General features: G+C 51.1%; 1 protein-coding gene across 1 annotated transcript in view; it reads right to left on the bottom strand.

Moving 5' to 3' along the window:
• Nucleotides 1-2,300: 2,300 nt before the first annotated feature.
• Nucleotides 2,301-19,008, bottom strand: part of NKD1 (NKD inhibitor of WNT signaling pathway 1) — a 105,559-nt gene continuing 88,851 nt past the window's right edge. Inside the window, exons 9-10 of the mRNA XM_019980153.2 lie at nucleotides 18,035-18,162; nucleotides 2,301-17,233 (exon numbers count right to left, since the gene is read on the bottom strand). Of these exons, the coding sequence (XP_019835712.2) occupies nucleotides 16,641-17,233; nucleotides 18,035-18,162 (721 nt within the window). The 3' untranslated portion in view covers nucleotides 2,301-16,640. The remainder of the gene's footprint in view (nucleotides 17,234-18,034; nucleotides 18,163-19,008) is intronic.

The following is a 19,008-nucleotide window of genomic DNA, read 5'->3' as shown; positions in this document are numbered from 1 at the left end:
AAACCAACACAACATTGTAAAGCAATTATCCTCTAGTTAAAAATTTTAAAAAATATACGAAATGTGAAAAATAAATAAATAAATCATTCTGTAGGGGGTAATATGGAGAGGAAACTGGGGTCATTACCTTCTGACTGTATAGTTCTCATCTTTACTGCTGGAGCCCACCCTCCCAGCCACAGTAGCCAGCCACTTACAGTATTATTAACCCATTGCATGGATGGGAAAATTAAGGCTCACAGAAGAGAAATGATTTCCTCAAACTTGCAGAGCAAGTCGGCCACCAGCCCAGAACTCAGACACAGGTTGTCTCATCCTGTCTGTTCATGTAGCACCAGCACTACTGGACTGAACGTTTCCCGTTCCCTCCGCCCACAGTGTGGGGGCTGCTCTCCTGCCCCTTTGCCTCTGGGCTTGGCCACGTGACCTGCTTTGACCAATAGGATGGGAGCAGATGTGATGCCCGCCACAGCCCCTGCGTCTTGGATGGTCAGGAGATGCTCAGGGAAAGAAGGGAGGCAGGGGGGTGGGGAGGGGGAGGAAAGGGAGAAATGTTACAGAGCATGAGCTTTGCAGCCTGATTGGGCCAAACGCCTTAGAGAATTGTATAACCTACCAGCTTTACCTTCCCCATCTGTAAAATGGGTGGAATAGGAAATGGACCTCACAAAGTGAAGATTAAATGGGCAGTGCTTTGTCTAAAGGTCACTTTGCCGCCAGTGGGATTGGGGCAGCATGGCATCTCAGAGAGCCTAGAGGAAGCGGCTGCGTCCTCACCACCCCCACATGGTTTATGAGCCTGTCCCCATCTCAGTTCAGTTCAGTTCCGTTCAGTCGCTCAGTCGTGTCCAACTCTTTGGGACCCCATGGACTGCAGCACACCAGGCCTCCCTGTCCATCACCAACTTCTGGAGTTTACACATACTCGTGTCCATTGAGTCAATGATGCCATCCAACCATCTCATCCTCTGTCATCCCCTTGTCCTCCCACCTTCAATCTTTTGTTAAAGCCCTATTACAGTTATCTATAAATTAAAAGGGTTTCTACAATGCCCTCTGCTCCAACTTCATTTTCATAGCCTTAAGATCTATTGTTTTATCTCATCTGTGCCTTAAAGTAGTTTACAGACCAACAGCTGTGATACGAGGAGGGGGAGTGCAGTGTGGAAGGCTCAGGAGGGACACATGTCCCAGCCTAGGGGTTCAGGGGCTTGCTAGAGGAGCCAGGTCTCAAAGGAGGAGTGGGGCAGATTCACACAGACCCAAGGCCACCTGTAACTTCAGCTGCGACCGCCAGGGACAGCCCAGCAAACAGATTCACACTGCCCTGGCAGGAGTGCATCCGTGCAAAGTCCTGGGACCTTCTGCAGTCGCCCAGGAACCTGCATGCAAGACACAGCTTGGTAGTAAGGAGGCCTCACCCAAGACATGGGCTGGGACCAGAGAACACGTGCCCCAGCCTTTCGTCCTCCCAGAGGTCCACCGCCTCCAGGGGCAACCTTGGGGACACATCCTAAAGTCATCTTGTCATCTTCTATCTCACTCTGCTGCTCCCCTGATCCTCTTCCCGGCATCACTCTACCCAGATGTGATCTGTTCTTATGTCCTTGTCTCAGGCTCTGCCTTGGGAACCCAGGCTAAGACCAATGGCAAGAATCGGCTTTGCAGAGAGGAGCAGCAGCATCTTCTAGGGGAAGCAGAGGTCTCTCTTGTTCAAGGACCACCAGAAGTTCAGTGCAGCAGGATGGAGCAAAGCAGGAAGCAGGCAGGAATAGCTCACAGACGGCCTGGTCTGCTGGCCTTGTCCTGAGGGCAGCAGGTTGGGTTTGCAGTAGGGAAGTGTCACAGTCAGATTGGTGCTTGAAAAAGCACTTTCTGTCTGCACTGTGAGGACTGACAGAGGGAGCAAGACTGGAAGAGGAGGTGATCAGGCTGGGGACAGCTGACAGGCTTCTGGTGGGCCCAGTACCCAGTGTCATGGCAGCTGGGATGGAGGAGTTGGGGAGAATCTCTGGAGGATGCAGAACCAAAAGTTTTAAGTGACTGGACTAGGGGAGAGGGAGAGGAAGTATGGGAGGACACCCAGACTTCTGGCTTGGGTTACCTGGTGGATTATCTTGCCATTTACTGAGCTTAGAACAAGTTTTGAGGTGGGATGACATGCCTCCTTTGGGGGCATGTAGTTGAAACTCCTTAGCAACAGCCTTGAGGTGGTCATCAAGGCCATGAAAGTGGGTGAGGTCCCAGAAAGTGAGTCCATGGAGAAGACAGGGAAGCCAAAACTGAGACTGAAGCAATGCCACTATTTTAAAAACTTTTTATTTTGAAATACTTACAGATTCTGTAAAGATAGTACAGAGAGGTTCCATGTACCCAGTTTCAATGCTGCGATTTTAAAAGGAGGATTAGGCAAAGCTGACTGCTTAAAGGCAGCTCAGAGAGGCTGGAGAAAATCCAACAGGGCTTGATGTCAGGAAAGCAATTTCACTTAGGATTTAATTGGGCTACAAGGGAGAGTGGTTTAAACAAGTGAGAAGATTTCTTCCTCACCTAATAGTCTAAATGTTGGTGTCCAGTTCTGAAATAGAAGCCCTATTTCTCTAAACCCTCAGGGACACAGGCTTCTGCCAGTCACTGCGCCATCTCTGAGGTGTTGCTCTTGTCCTCATGGTCCAAAATGGTGACTAGAACACCAGCCATCACATCTGCTTTCCAGGTAGCAGAATGGAAGAAGGGATGGAGAATAAAAGGGAGAATAGGAATAAGTAAGCAACCTCTTAAGGTGGATTTCCAGGAACTGTCACATGGCACATAATACTCACTACAGTTCAGTCACAAAACTTAGTTGCAAAATAGTCTGAGAACTGTAGTCTTTATTTTTGAACTCAAAAACCAGAGATCCTGTTACCAAGAAGAAAAGGTGAATCGATACAGGGGAGTAACTAGCAGCCTATGCACAGAATCCAATGGTGGTCTGAAAGGAAGGATATAGTCACCATCATGAAATATAGCCAAGGAGTCAAGAGATGTAGCTACTGAAATTCCCATTGGATTTTGGGACCAAAAAAGTGGCAACTTAATGGGGATAATGATCATTGTCGATCCCAAAGCCCTTCCTCCTAGTACTTTACTTTTCCAAAGTTGGCATTTGTCAGGTGGATGGGGCAGAAGGACAGAAGTGATGGAGCTGAGAATGGTAGAAATCCAGATCACCTACTACAGTAGAAAAAGCAGGAAGTGAAGATGAGAGAGTGAAAGGGACCTAATGCATTGGGGAGAACCGCAAGGGACTGTCAGGAAGACAGGAGTGAGGACAGAGGAAGGTAACAGTCCTCGTGGCTTCCAGGGTGGGGCGCTTCTGGGGCCAAAGTAGGATCAGGAGTGGGTGGCTGAAGCCAAGAGGAAAAGGAGGTTGTTTCTGGGAGGCGGTTGGTTTACAAAATTTAGAGATCAGATCCATATGAGTACTGAAGTCCCCTAAGATGCTGGCTGGACGTCAGGTAAAGGTGGATGCCCAGCTTCCTGGAGAAGACCCGGGCCAACCTCCCCTCCAACTCTTTAAAATTATCATGGTCATCACGACACTGCCCAAACAGTTGTTCTTGAAGAGTTGTTCATGGATTCCTAGGAAAATGTTCAAACCTGTCACATTTTCCTCTGAGGTTCTTCATGATCACCTGGCATAGATTAAGATGCTGTCAGCAACAGAAACCCCAAGGAACGGACGATGCCAGTGTGTGGCCCTGAGTACCCTGGATGAAGCATTTCTGTGCCTGCACTTCCCAACTCCTAGCGCTTGTGACACGTTATAGAAAGCTCTGCCTGGCCACTGGAGCTTGTCCTGCCTGTGGTGGGAGCAGCCCTCGACTAGTGACTGAAGGAATGGGTGATAAATGCCCAGGCTTCCTGGCTTTGTGGGTGAGTAACTCTGAAGGGCATTCATCTTGGTTCCCAGCAGAATCAAGCTCTAGTTATCTCCCCTTCCCTGTCTCCCTCCTCACACCCCTCCAGCACTTTCCAGATTGCCTCAAAATAAACAGCTTGCCCTCAAATCGTCATCTCAAGATCTTCTCCTGAGAAAAGCCAAACAACCAGAGTACAGATGATAAGTAGCCACTGGGTACCCCACAAGTGGTAGTTCAGTGACTTCCTCCTCTAGGGCCCGGGTTCTCCCCCATGTCTGCTCTGTGATCCTCAAGCTGGTGGCAAGATGGCTACCACCCAGACATCTTACAGCCCCTCAACAGATTTCCCTTCAAGTCTTATTGGCCAGAATAGGGTCATGTGACTTATCCTGAACCAATCACTGGCAAAGGGGATAATGGCTTTACCAAGACTGGCTGAGACCAATACAGTTAATAGAGAAGACCTCCTACTTCTGTGAACTTCTTGAAAAGATGGAGGAGGGGGAAGAGGAAGAGGAGGAATGGGGATGGGGTAGTAGAGGGAGAAGAAAAGAAGATGAATCAAGAAAAGAAGAAGAGCCCAAAGGTATAATGCTTAAAGAACAACGTTACAAGCTCAAAATTTTTTTGGTTATGTTGTCCATATTAAAACCAAAGCGTATTTAAAAAAATAATAAAATAAAAAAAAGACTGGCTTAGACTAATCACCAAGAGACAGAAAGGATATTGGGGTCAACTATAAGGACCAAAGCACATCCCCTTCTTCCCTTCCAGTCTGAATCTTCCACCATATATGTGAAATACTGAAACGAGGGAGCTGGTTGGCTCTGAATGCCACTCATTCACTGATTGCGTTCACTCAACAAGCATTTATTGTTTTGCCCTTGCCTTCAAAGAGCCCACAGGCTAGCTGCTGGGGGTGGAGGCGAGGGAGACAAGAAAGGCGCCGAGGGCTGAGTGTGGTGGGGGCTGAGCAGCAGAAGCATCATTCAGGGATATCCTGATGCAGCTGTTTTGCCATCTAGAATCTCACTCCGCCTGCCCCCAGAAGGGTTAGGTTTAGGGCCCTGCTGAGCCACTCTCTTCCAGGAAGCCTTCCCTGATTTTCAGGCCTCCAGTCTCTACTATGTCCTGAGCACCCCTTGGACTTTGGATGGATCAGGCAGGCCCTGGGCTGACACTGCCTTGGATGGCTCCGAAGTGCCCTTGTGTCTACTTGTCTTATCTTCCCCCTTAAGAATGAGGGCTCCTAGAGGGAGGGGTCGTGTCCCCAGGTCTGACCCAGAGCCTAGGCCAACTGGCCTGATCCCATCTCAGCCCCCGTACCTGGCTTGTGGCCTCCTCCCCCTCTCCCTATCTCTCCCATCAATTTCTTAGTTCATAAAAATCAATTTTTGTCCCGTTTTTGCCATATACATAAAAGACTGTGGCATCAATTAGCCTTCGTTCTCTCTCTCTCTGTCTCTTTTTTTCTCTTCCTCGTCTTTTTTGGAAACCTCTTTGTAGGGAAAATCTCATATTTCAGCAATTTGCATTATCCACACACCCAGCTTTGAAGTTCTAAGTTATGGTAAGAAAAGGACCCACTTATCTGCCCATAAAAAATGTTCAAAGCTTATAAATTCCCTGAAACAGATGTACATTATCATTGGATTTGCCTTTCTTTTTGCTAGAGCATGCCTAATAGAGTTTCGGCCGCCCCCTGGTCCCCTTCCCCCGCCCCTGTTAGCATCTAGTCTCCACAGAAGCCCGCTCCCCACTGGGCCAGACTGACTTCAAAGGTCCCAGGCTGTCTGTTAGCAGCAAAGCACAAAGTGGGAACATAGGGGCCTTTTAAATCCCCCACGTTTAAGTCAATATCATGCCTCCCTTCTTTCCCCTCTCCTGGCAGAGGGACATAAGTCAGCCATTCCTTTTCTGCCTTCATGAGCGCCAATTCAGCAATTACCAGAAAGAGGAAAGTGAGACCTCTGTCTCTCTCTGTCTTTGCCCTCTTGTTCTTTCCAACTTTACTTCTGTTCCTTCTCACATTTAAGATGTTGTTCCGCATCAGGGAAGGTGTTGCTGAGCCCGGGTGTAGACAAAGAAATGGATCCCTAGCACTTTCATGAGTGATAATGTCATAAGCCACTTGCATCCAACAGGCCCTTGTCTCCTCTGACAAGCGCTTCCTCTCTAGGCTACTGTTTCTGGTTCCTTCTCCATCAAGTGGACAGATGGTCACATTCTGCAGTCCCCTCCTGTTTGCTGTCTGTGCTCAGCTTCTCACACAGCTCCAATGGCCTGCCCTCTCCCTCACCTCAGGCCCTTTGCTCGAGCTATTTCATCTAGCTTTCACCTGGCTCATTCCTCCTCCTCCTTGAGGTCCCCACCTAATGTGGCTTCCTGCAGAGGTCTTCCTCTCCAAGCCCCATTCGCAATCAGATCCCCTCTGTTATTCCCTCACCTGCCTCCCCAGAAGTTATCACAGTTAATAACAATGTGATTGTTTGGTGTGACAGCTTTCTCCTTACCAGACTGAAAGCTCTCTGAAGGGAGGCAGGGAGGCCTGATTTATTTCCTGCTGAGCGTGGTTCCTGACATATAGCGGTTGACCAGTGAATATTTGAGAGTATTAAATGGATCAAGGAAACTGGAGATGAACTTGAGACAGGTGTGGTCCAGGGAAAAGCTAGCTGGGCCTGAAAAGGACCTCTCTGAGCAGTGAGAACCAGGTTTGGGTCACCCTTTGCTGGGACCAGTTTCGATTTTGGGAGCTCCCTGTCACCAGGGGGTGGTCTGACCCCTGAGACTGACTTGCAGTAACTAAACTGCACAGCGAGACCCAGCGAGGTCCTCAAATGATAGATTCTTTCTCCACCATGAAAGAAGGAGAGAGGGAGGAGGAAGGGGAAAGAGGTCACGTGGACCACATTAGAATATTCTGGTATTCTGGCTAGGAATTTCTGAACAAATCACAATCAGATGCTGCTTTTTGAGAACAGAGCCAGAGGAAATGGAACCGGGTGACCTCTGTTAAGATGGCCAAGCACCTGCCCTATCAGAAGAGGATCTGGCCAGGGGACTGACCCACTCAGAGTCACCCAGGACTCCTGCCCCTGGTCTGTGCTGGGAGCCCATAGGCCAAGCTGCCAGTGGTGCTGCCTCTCTGCTCCCCAGCACCCAGAACATCCCCTGCACATCCCTGGGTTTCAGTCTGTCCAGAGGCTGCTACCCCTTCCTGGAGGCAGAATCAGCATGTCCAGGAGCCTGAGCAGGACCCTGTGAATGAGTGTCCCCCGCCTGGTTGTCTTTATGAATCCAAACTACAGAGATGTGTTGAGTGCCAAGAGCAGGCCTGCGAGGTCTGGCCTGGGGCCGGGTGGGCAGGCCAGGAACGTGCTATGGTTCAGGCGCTCGGCGGATATTTAACAAGCACCTATCTTTGCTGGGCCTTTGGGATTACAAAATAATCTTTGGTGAACAAGATAGTGCTTTAGTGGAAACAGATGTTAACCAAATAATCAGAGGCACAAACAAGCCTCTACAGTCGATCCTGATTATTCACAGATTCTTCCTGAATTCGCCTGCTCACTAAAATTTATTCAGAACCTCAAAATCAATACCCACGGCGCTTTCATGGTCATCCGTGCTCTTGCGCAGAGCAGTGAAAAATCTGAAAAATGAGCCATTAGATGTGCACGTTGTCAGCTGACATCAAACAAGGCAACACTCGGCCTTTCCGTTTCAGCTCTCATATTATAAACATGTTCTTTCCATGGCCTGCTCAGCACTGCACTTTCTGCATTTTCGTGCTTTGTGTTAGCGATGGCTGAAGGGCTGACTAGTGGTCCAATGAGCAAGAAGGTTGCGATGTGCCTTATGGAGAAAACATGTGTGCTACGGACTTTCCAGGTAGGCCAGTGGTTAAGACTTCACCTTCCAGTACAGGAGGTGCGGGTTCCATCTCTAGTCGGGGAGCTAAGATCTCACATGCCTTGCAGCCAAAAAACCAAAATGTAAACAATAGAAGCAGTGGTGTCACAAATTCAATCAAGGCTTTAAAAAAATCCACATCAAAAAAATCTTGAAAATACATGCGCTAGACAAGCTTCATTCAGGCACAGGTTATGGTGGCTCTGGGCCCTGAGTTCAGTGGTAACAAATCAACATGGTAGAATAAACCTGGTGTCTTTAAACAGAAACACATACAAAACAGAGTTGATGGAAATGTGATCAGAGGCTCGCAGGAACCTAACCCGATATTTCTCCAAGATCAGTGGTTCAGTATTGGCTAAATCAGTGTTTGCAATGACTTTACTGAGAGTAAAATGGCGCAAATAACGAGGCTCAGATGCAATTACAAACGTGATCAGTGCTATGAATGAAGGGATGGAAGGGCACCCAGAGAGCATGGGTACCACCCTGCTGCAGCGGAGAGCTCGGGCTAGGCCAGCAGCCCCACCTCCCAGACCTTCCCTTCACTCACATTTCCCTGGAATTGGCTGGGCTGAGGGCAGAGGAATGGGAGGACTGGTCTTTGCTAATTTTTGTTCATGCCCACAGGCTCCTGGCAAGGGAGGGTTGAATAACAAACAGCTTGTCCCCATGGACAGGTGTCACACTATGTTTAATCCTGCCACACACTAACTGTGACCCTGCCAAGTCACTTGGCTGAAATGTAACTTGGTCTCCTCCTTGGCTTCCACACAAGGCTATTCTAAGGACGTCAGCAAACGCAGGTTGAACATACAATGAGCGCTCCATAATTGACTGATATGGCCATTTAGCCTCCTTGTAATCCTAGGGTGCAGAGCCTGGTCCCAGGGGGCTAGACCAGATTCCGGGAGGGACAAGGAGAGACCCAGATGCAGGGCAGCCAAGGACTGTTCTTGGGGCTCCCTCACTCCTCACCAGGGGCAAGAAATTGCTGGGTATGACTTTCAGGCTGCCAGTCCCAACCACTGCCCCATCTTTTTGGGAGGGCAGAGCTGCTACCCCCAGGCCCAGTTTATCAGAGCCATATGGGCAATCTCATGCACATTTGGGATTGCTGGCCCACAGTGGGCTGGGCTTGCCCAAGTTCATACTGCAGGTTGGATCTGGAGGGAATGGAGTGAATTCACTGAAGGTAGAAGGGAAAATTAACTAGGCAGGTGGGAGGTGGCACGCTGCCACCACTGACCAGGGGCTCTGCAGCTGGGGTGGGAGTGGGGCTGTCAGCAGTCAGGACTGCACCTCCTTCCCCACAAGCCCTATGGGGTCAGATTCCCAGAACAGTAGCTGCCATTTCCCAAGGGCCTGCTCTGTGCCCAACTGTGAGCTGAATGCTTCAGGCCCATCAGATCGTTTAATCTGATACTCACCACAGCCCAGTGAGCTGGGTACTCTGATTAGCCCCGTGTTGCAGAGAACGAAGGGCTTCCCTAGTGGTTCAGTCAGTAAAGAATCTGCCTGCAATGCTGGAGACCTGGGTTCAATCTCCGGGTCAGGAAGATCCCCTGGAGGAGGGAATGGCTATTCACTCCAGTATTCTTTCCTGGAAAATCCCATCAACAGAAGAGCCTGGTGGGCTATACAACCCATGGGTTTGCAGAGTTGGGCATGACTAAGCGACAAACACTCTCCCTTTCACAGAGAAGGAAACTGAGGCACAGAGAGGCTGCGCCCTTGTCCAAGGTGGCACAGCTGGGAAGTAGCAGGACCAGGACTCAATTCCGGTCTGCCTGACTCCAATATTCATACCCTCCACCCTGGGCTGTCCTGCCCATCTGAGCTGAGACCCCAAGCCTGCATTCTGTGGTCTGGCTACTAAACCCAGTCACCTCCTCAACTCCACCCAGCAAGCCAAAGTAGGCCTGGTAGAGGTACGATAGGGCACCTGTATGCTTGGGAACCAAGCCCCGGTCTGCAGCATGGCAAAGCAGCACAGTAGATGGTCACATGGAGCCTCCCCCTCCCCAAGGCTGGCTTTGACCACCTGCACAAGTGCCTCTCCAGGGAGCCAGGGCCTCAAAGCACAGCAGGAAGACTGGGAAGGGCCAACAGGCATCTCCCTAAAGAGCCAAGGGAGGAAGGGGAACACGGGATCCCCACACCTGGGGTTACTGTGGATACACCCTAGTCGGAGCACATGCCTTGACTCCCACCAAATCTGGTTCTTTGGTGCCTGAAGTTTTATGAGGGGGAGGGTGGTAGGTTATTGAAGGCCTGAATGGCAAAGCAGATAGGAAAGGAGCTCAACTCACACCTACGGGAGAGTTATTAAATTCTCCATTTGTGTCCTCTGGCATGGTCATGGCCACATGCTCCAACATCATGAGGCTTTCTGGAGGTTCTGGGTGGGGCAGGTGTGTGGGGCGCTCTTTCTGTCTCCCTTACACCTCAGGGCACACACTCCTTAAGGCTGAGCCACCGGAGTTCCACCCTGCTTGTGCCAAGGCCCTGGGCTCCTCACACTAGTCTGTGGGCCCAGCTGCCACGTCTTGTCCTGAGGTGGGTGCTTGTTAAAAGCACCAATCCTCGCACCCAGCCCCAGGCCCACAGAATCACAGTCTCGGGGGGTGGGCCTGAGTCTCTGCATTAACACGCTCCCTGGGAGATTCTTATGGCCCCTGAAGTTAGGTACGGCTCTCAAAGGAGGTCATCTGGATTCTTAGCCTATCTGTCCAAGAACTCGGAACACCTTGGTACCCAGGCCAAGGAATCTACACCATCAGAGGTGGGGCCCAGGCACCGGAATTTCAAAATCTCCCCAGGTGATTCTGAAGGACTCATAGGATGAGAATTTCTTGTTGTGAGCATTCCATCCCTGCCTGTTCCCAGCCCCCTCCCCCACAGGCTGGTCTAGGCCAAAGTCAAGTCTGGAGGGTCTCCGTCGAGGTAGAGACCCTCTTGTCTCCACCAGGCACGTGAACTGGACGCACCACAATGCTCCTACTTTATGGAGAGAAAATGGAAGGGAGAGGAAAGCTCTGGGGCAGTCAGGGGGGAGATGGGGAGTCTAGGCAGGCCTCTACCATTTCCTCCACCTCTGAGGTCTCCTTCTGCTACAAGGAGATGGACCTCACACCCATTCCCTCTTCTCACACTAAAGCAAGGTGGGGGTGCACAAAGCCCTTGGCAGGGACATACATTAATCAGAATCATTCAAGGGCATGAGCCCCACAGGACGGGGGTCAGGTTCAAAGGTCTGCTGCTTTGCAAGAAGGTGACAGGGCCAAGAATAAGATCAGAACCCCAAACAAGGGACATGACGGTAAGAAGTGATAAAGCTTCAGTGGTTGGAGAAGGGTGCCCTTATACAGCATTCGAGAGTCAATACGCAGCTTTTGAAATAATGTAATGCAATAATGGAATACTTGCTTGTGTGTGTTAGTCGCTCAGTCGTGTCCGACTCTTTGTGACCCCAAGGACTGTAGCCTGCCAGGATCCTCTGTCCATGGAATTCTCCAGGCAAGAATACTGGAGTGGGTTGCCATTCCCTTCTCCAGGAGATCTTCCTGACCCAGAGATCAAACCTGGGTCTCCTGCACTGCAAGCAGATTCTTTACTGTCTGAGCCTACTGGGAAGCTAATACACAGCTCTTAGGAGTCAATAAAGCGTTTGTCTGAACCACCTGTATTGGTTCTGCAAAACACAGCCATGTACACGTGGGGAGAAGGGGTGATACTGGGGCTTGTCCCATGCCTGGGGGAGCAAAGGCAGGAGCTGGGAGGGTGGGTACTGGGGCTGGACTGGACAAGGGCAAGGGGCAATGCTGCCTTGGGGTCCTTGGGGCCTGCAGTCCCTAGTATGTGCTGGTGAATTCCTGTCTTCCGAGAGGAGGGGAGGGCGTGGGGGTGGGGTGCCACAGCCCGCTGGCACGGAGCACAGCTCAGGGGTCCCCTTTCATTCCCAAGAGCGCTGACAGGCCTCACAGAAGCCGGTTATTAGTGCAGGCAGCCTTCCCCTCCTCCTGCGACCTCCAAGGTTGCCTTCCCTCTGGCCCTGTAATGATTTGACATCTGAACGCTGAGGAAAAGGTGGGATGGGAGTGGGGGTGGGGGAGAGTCAAAGCAACTGCTCCTGGCTGTTTCCTTTGCCAGAAACTGTAATTGGCACTGCTGAGTGTGAAGTGCACGGGCCCCTCCACCCCCCGCCCACCCCCTCCCCGACCCCTCGTGCTTCCTGGGTAACTAGAGCCTCAGCTTAGTTGGCTGCCTAAGCCAGACATCCCTGGTGTCAGGGACAGATCAGCAGAACCAGGCATCCTAGCGACCGAGCACCTGGAGTTTTGCGCATATGGGTCTGTAGACCCCAGGGAAGGTCTGGCCCTCAAAGCTCAGGATCTGGGGAGCTAGAGCAGTTCCTCTGCAGTGGGTGTCAGATTTGCCTGCAGGACAAAACTCACCCCTACTAGCCTGCAGGAAAATGCTCACAACCCCACCAAGAAGCATGGTTGACCACGCGTTCATCCTTCCATTCCTTCCTTCTCTTCTCGCCTTCCCTCTGTTTCCTCCCTTTCTCTTCTTCCTTTAGCTGCCAATGACTGGGTACCACTTCTTTTAGAGCTCATTCACAATCGATCAACATCGAATCGCAGGCTCTTGAACTCAGCAGATCAGCATTGGCACTCCAGGTGCCAGGGCTCCAACTGGTGGGCACCAGACAAGCCGGGCAAGCCTCGGTGGGGATGACAGTGCCTCAGAGCAAGAGAGGGCTTGAGCAGCTGTCGGAGAGGACCGGGCAGAGCTCTGTGACACAGGGAGCTCTCCAAATACATTAGGTCAGAGAGGAAAAGGGCCTAAGTATGAATACTATGCTACTCCTTGGGTAAAAATAAAAGGGTGTGGTGGGAAGAGGATTAAGTGGTAACTGCAGTGTTTTCTTTCTTGAAAATAGATCTGAAATAAATATTGCAAAATGTCAGCATTTGTAAAATCTGGGTAGTGAGCCTCACGGTTACTGTTACACAGTTTTCTGTTTCAAAGTTTGTTAGAAGTATTTTTTAAAATAGTAAGATGGGAGGGTAGGGGAGAGATGAATAAGCAGGGCATGGAGCATGTTAAGGGTAGTGAAAATACTCCGTACAATATTATAGTGATGGAAACACATCATTACGTGTGTGCGTGCGTGCCAAGTCGCTTCAGTAGTGTCCGACTCTGCGACCCTTTGGACTGTAGCCCATCAGGCTCCTCTGTCCATGGGATTCTCTAGGCAGGAAACTGGAATGGTTGCCACGGACTCTTCCAGGGGATCTTCCCGACCCGGGGATCGAACATGCATCTCTTAGTCTCTGGCATTGGCAGGCAAGTTCTTTACCACTAGCGCCACCTGGGAAGCTCACAAATCATTATACATGTGTTCAAACCCAGTGAATGCACAACACCAAGAGTGAGCCCCAACATAAAGTGTGGATTATGATGCGTCAAGATATGTTCATCTGTGGCAAAAAAAAGAAAAAAAAAAAAGTACCATCTGTTGAGTGATGTTGACAATAGGGAAGGCGATACACGAAGCAGAGAAAGTGTATATAGGAAGTCTCAGAACCTGCCTCTCAATTCTGTTGTAAATCTAAAACGGCTCTGAAAAAACAGTCTTAAAAAAATAACAGAATTTAAATGGGGAGATATCGCATTTGAGTGTATTTATTTTTATAAAAACTGTCAGTGACACTTTCATAGTGTTCTTGTGGGCCAGGAGCTGTTTTAAAATCGATGAATTCTCACAACAAATCTGTGGGGTAGGTCTCTTATGATTCCCCTTCATAAATGGGAAGCTGAGGCTTGAGAAACACACATAACTACAGAGGGAGGGAGTCAGGATTTGAACCCAGGCAGCTAGGAACCAACATCTGTGCTCACACCACCACGGCACACTCAAAAGGCACCAGGAAGCTGGGATCAGGGAAGTCAGAGGGCTGTGTGCTTCTTCGTGTGCACTGTTGTGTACTGTTTGAATATTCTACATGTGCACGTTACAGCTCTTTTTTGTTTTTTAAGTTAGGTAAATTCCAGGTACCAAGAAATAATAGAACCCTGACAGGTGTGGGGCTGGGGGAGACGGCACGGACCTCCTCTCAGAGGCTGAGGAAACACTCTGAAGCCACCAGACCACAGAGAGGCTCCCTGCTGGACCCAGTGCCTGGCTCATTCCCATGGCTGCAGCAGTTCTGGGCCTGGGGCGTGATCCGCTGTCTGCTCAGTATCCCTCTTCTTCCTTCTTCTGGCACAGACCCCACCCCCCCTCCACAGGTTAGACATATGACTCCGGGGGGCCACAGTGATTGGTCCAGGGATGGGTACTGGCTCCAAACCCAGCCAATCAGAGTCCTTCCCTGGGCTTGTCCTAGTGGAAAATCCTTTTGCATTGTGGGTGCCAACAGCACCCCCACCATGGCAAAGCATGTCAGTGGAAGTATACCTCCAGAAACGGAGCAAGAAGAACCAGGGAGTCGCAGCTGCATTCATTGCCTGTCATCTCAAAGCCAGCTCCCTCCCTGCCTTCCCTGGTTTGGTTACATTCCTATCAGTTTCAGTTGGTTCCTGCCTGAGAGCAGCCCACAGCCCCAAACACGAGAAGCCCAGATCCACTGGTTAAGGGGTCCTGAGAAAGACTAGAATCCCACCTCTGCCACTTGCTGTGTGTTCTCAAGAGAGTTACTCAACCTCTCTGAGCCTGTTGTACTCCCTGAGCTTCTCCTGGCCGCCTCAAAACTCACTGGTTGTCACAAGGATTAACTATACTAATCCAGTTCCAGGTATGCCAGTAAGTAATAAAATTAATATGGTGACAACAACTCTGCACACTATCTTCAAAAATTACTCCTTAGCAACCCCAGTAAACCAACACCAGAGGCTCTGGAAAAGGGGGTCCCTGCTGGGAGACCAAGTAGCAGAAAGGCAGGCAGCTGGAGCCACTTTTTCTTCCTGTGTGCTCCCAGATTCACCCTCCACTCTCCTCTTTCCTGAAAGAATGCCCGTGTGACCCCCATCAGTAACTCCCTTGCTCTCTGGTTCCTGGTGGCTTCAGCCGAGGAGGCCTCAGCAGGACACAGGAGGACAAGAGAGAAAGTCCAGAAGTCGTTTCCCTGGAGGGTCCCCACAGGCTGGCTGCATCCTTCCAGAAAAGGCCATGGCTCCTTCGGGTGCCCCCACCCCTCTGTCTGCCGACGATGACCCCCCCATCCCCACACCCTCCACTCCAGGGGTAGGAGTGGCACCCAGAGTGCCAGCATATGCCCTTTTACTCTTTTAAGAGGCTTGCCCACACTATGTAGATATTCCCTTTGTTAAGCTCACGTACTCATGCTCAGTCGCTTCATTCGTGTCTGACTCTTTGCGACCCTATAGACTATAGCCTGCCAGGCTCCTCTGTCCATGGGATTCTCCAGACAAGAATACTGGAGTGGGTTGCCATGCCCTCCTTCAGATTAAGCTCACTCCATTATCCAATTAGGATGTGTGTGTCACCGGTTTTCACAGGGTCCCTGACTAGTTGACAGGGGTCCTTTTCCTGGCCTCCCCAGGTCTCAGTCAAAATTCTTTTCTACAGAGGACACTGCTCCAGGGTCCCAACTCTGGCCACTGTTCCCATTTCCCTCCACACTTCCATAATCCCACAGTCCTCTCCAAAACCTATCAGATCCTCAACCTTGAGAAAGGACCCCCTGATGAGAGGCAAGGGGCATTTAATGAACAGCAGCCCCACAGGGAGGCAGACACAGGGTCACTTCTGGACTTTGGATGTGTCTTGAGAAGCAAAGCACCAATTTCTGCACACCAGAAAAGGTACCTGAGAGTGTATATTTATAGAAAGATACATAGAAATGGACAGATGGCATCTATCTACAGATACAGGAAGCTCTGTTAGAGAATCGCGTAGGTATGTATATATTTGCCAATGGCAGGACATGAGGTTTCCACATTCACAACCGACAACACACAATTGCCTGATCTTGGAAAACCACACTTGTTTATGTGGTTAGTTCCCTCTCCAGAGGTTTCCAAAGTGAGAAGGCTGGTTTCAGGGGCAGTCTTTAAATATGTGTGTGTATCTTTCTAAAGAAGAGAGGAGGAGGAGGAGAGAAAAAGGAGAAATGTATTTTCACGTTGCGCAAGGCAGGAACGATGGGGCTGGTTTGGGGCAGGGGGCATGATCCCACTGGAAAGGTGTGAAAGGTTAACTCCAGAAAGGACAGCTAAGGTTTCTAGGTTGGGACATCAAAACACAACAGCCGGGAAGGTCGCGCAGTCCGCTGAAATCCCTTGTAGCACATTACAATCAGTTAAGGGCAAAATAAAATCCGAATCATACTAAGAGGTAGCAGCTGTTTATCTTCTCGGAGATTTCGAGGGTCTCTGGAAGCCCGGCCAGGTGAGGGTGTTCTTCTGGAGTCGGGCAGGGCTCTGGCCGAGGGCTCCGGGGGTGGGGCTGGGCGTGGGGGGTTGGGGAAGGGAAGGGTGTGGGATGGCCCAGCGTGGACAATGGCAGCTCCCGAACCCCAGGGAGCCTCTGCCACTGCAGGCCACTTCCAAACCCACAGTCACTTCTTGGGTAAGTTATGCAGTCCCCACAACATATAAATAAAAGTTTAGTTCTGTGTTTCCATATATCTTCTACATGGAGGCTAGCTGAATATTAGTGGAGTAACAATAATTATTAATAAACAATAGTCGTCATAATAACAATAATTAATAGAATAATAATGCCTTGGGGGGCTGGGGGGGGTCCTTCATATGGTGCGGCAGGGCAGGGGACGGGGCTCTACGTCTCTATGTCTGGTAGAAGTGATGGTAATGGTGGTGGTGTTCGTGGTGGTGGTGATGTTCGTGTCTCTGGACTGCCTGGCCGGCCTGGCTCTCGTACACCACCACGGCGGGCAGCTCCCTCAGGTGGTCCCGCCCCACGACGGTGCCACCCACGGCCAGCGGCGCCTGCAGGCCCCGGCACCCTTGCTGGCTCTCCTTGGCGCGGTGCTTGTGCTTCCGGTGCCCGAGGGGCGCCAGGGTGGGGAGGAGGGCAGGGCTGGCGGCCAGGTGGGCCGAGGGGGCCACCGCAGGGACCGCGGGTCCCCCGGGGGGCTTGCTTCGCGCCCCTCTGGCCACGTGGCCCACACCCACGCTCTTGCCCTGGGCCTTGGGGGACCTCACAAAGTGCTTGCTCCCGTCCTGGGTGCCGCCCCGGAGCCGCTGCTGGACCTCCGAGGCCTTGGCGAAGGGGGCGTCAAGAAAGTGGAAGGAGCCGGGGTCCGCGCCCTGGGGCTTGCGGTGTGGGACGTGGATGGCTTCCGGCTCGTGGGAGCGAGATCGAGTAGGGTTGGAGGCGCGAGGGGGCAGTTCTGACTTCTGGGCCACTGACGGGGAGCCTAGGAGTCAACGCAACAGACGTTTAGTGAACACCTACTGTGTGCTGGTGTCGCAGGATGCCCCAGAAATCACCCGCACCCCCAGTTCTCCCATACGGAGAGAGGCAGCTGTTCCTTATCAGAGCTCCCACTCCCCACCCACTGCTGGCTCCTCCCTGTCTTGGAGGAGAGTTTTCTCGAATGGAACTTTGCCATCTGCTAAGTGGGGAAAAAACTGTTTCTTTGTTAGGTCTTTAAAAATAATTAATTCTCCTTCTGAGAGTTTGAAAAGAGAGGAGACAGAGACACTGTTAACTGTCTAAGGCCACCGGGGCACGAAGAAAATCTATGAGCATGTTCCTTTACTTACAGAGGTAACCCAGAGAGGAATTAAACACAGGAGGAGGGGGAGAAGGGCGCCGAGGGGAGTGAAATTAAGTGGGCTGCGTCTTCATTTATCATAGCAAGAGCCAAGATGTCAAGGGCTCATAAAGACAGAGTGGTGTTTTGCTTAACCAAGCCCGGGGTCCTCACTGGAAGAGAGGGGAACTGGGTCGGGGCGGGTTAGAGTGCAGCGCTGAACTGCTGTTTTCACTGAATTAGAAACCCTTGGATAATATTTGATTTTGTTCAACTTCGTACATGTATTACTTTAATCTCTCAAAAGTTTTCAAGATCGTCTCCTCGAAGAAGACTCAAATCACTCTAGTAAAAGCTACGCCTCCCCCCAGCCCAGGGGGCCAGTGAACACCTTCGCCCCGCACCTGCCCGCCCGGCCACGCCCTCCCCTGGCCACCCACTCAAGTGAAGGCGCTCCCTTACCAGGCCCAAACTGGGACGTGTAGTTTTCTATCCCGGCGAGATCTAAGTAGTGGTTTCTCCTCTCAATGTTCTCATCCACGCAATGGTGGTAGCAGCCGGACTGCTCCAGATGGCTGTCACCCTGGAACCTTTCGGGGAAGGCAAGTGAGAGGGTGGGCCCTGGCCTCACAGTGGGAGAGGTCCCACAAAGCTCCTGGGAAGTCACGAGACAAGCATTTCTGGACCCTCTGTTAATTTTGGTCTGGGTCTTGGGAGCGGGGTAGGGAGAGACCACTTTAGTACTCTGGCCCTCCTTTTCCTCCCCTGCCTAGCCTCCCTGGGCCAAAGCAAAGGAGAGAGTAACTGATCAAAAAGATGGTCCAGAGCCAGGCTTCAAACTGTGTGTCCCCAATGTCCGCCTGGCTCCCCAGGGGTTGGGGAGAACAGAGGCCCCCAAGCCACTGGAGTTGAGGTCAGCAAACTCCATCACCTGCTCCAAATCCAGCATGGGCCTTCCCAGTGTGTGTGTGTGTGTGTGTAAGGGGTGTGTGTGTGTGTGTGTGTGTGTGTGTGTGTGTGTATGTGTGTGTGTGTGTGTGTGGTGGGCGTGACGTTTTCCCCACTGCAGGATTCTGGGCTCCCTGCCCTCCCCTTCAAGGGTCTCTGTGATCTGCCCATGCTAGCTTGCCTCCTCCCTGCTCCCCTTAGGACAGCCTCCCACATCTGTAGCCAGCTTGGGCACCCCTGATTCCTAGCCCTCTCCTCACACCATGCTGTGTCCCTGCTTGGACCCCACCTTCTCTCTTCCCCCTGTGCTACTATTTCTCAAATCCCAGTCATTTCCTTTCCACATACACAGTAGATATTGATACATCTTCATGCCTCCCACGTTACTGTTACATTATATTACTGTTTACCTCAACACTTTTCTTTACTCAGTCTCTTTTCATCCCTCCCTCCCTTTACTTCCTTCCTTGCAGTTAAAGAAAAACAAC

The sequence above is a fragment of the Bos indicus genome, chromosome 18 (assembly GCF_029378745.1).
Source record: "Bos indicus isolate NIAB-ARS_2022 breed Sahiwal x Tharparkar chromosome 18, NIAB-ARS_B.indTharparkar_mat_pri_1.0, whole genome shotgun sequence".
In the NCBI taxonomy this organism is placed as follows: domain Eukaryota; kingdom Metazoa; phylum Chordata; class Mammalia; order Artiodactyla; family Bovidae; genus Bos; species Bos indicus.
This window is presented reverse-complemented; position numbering and strand designations above follow the sequence as displayed.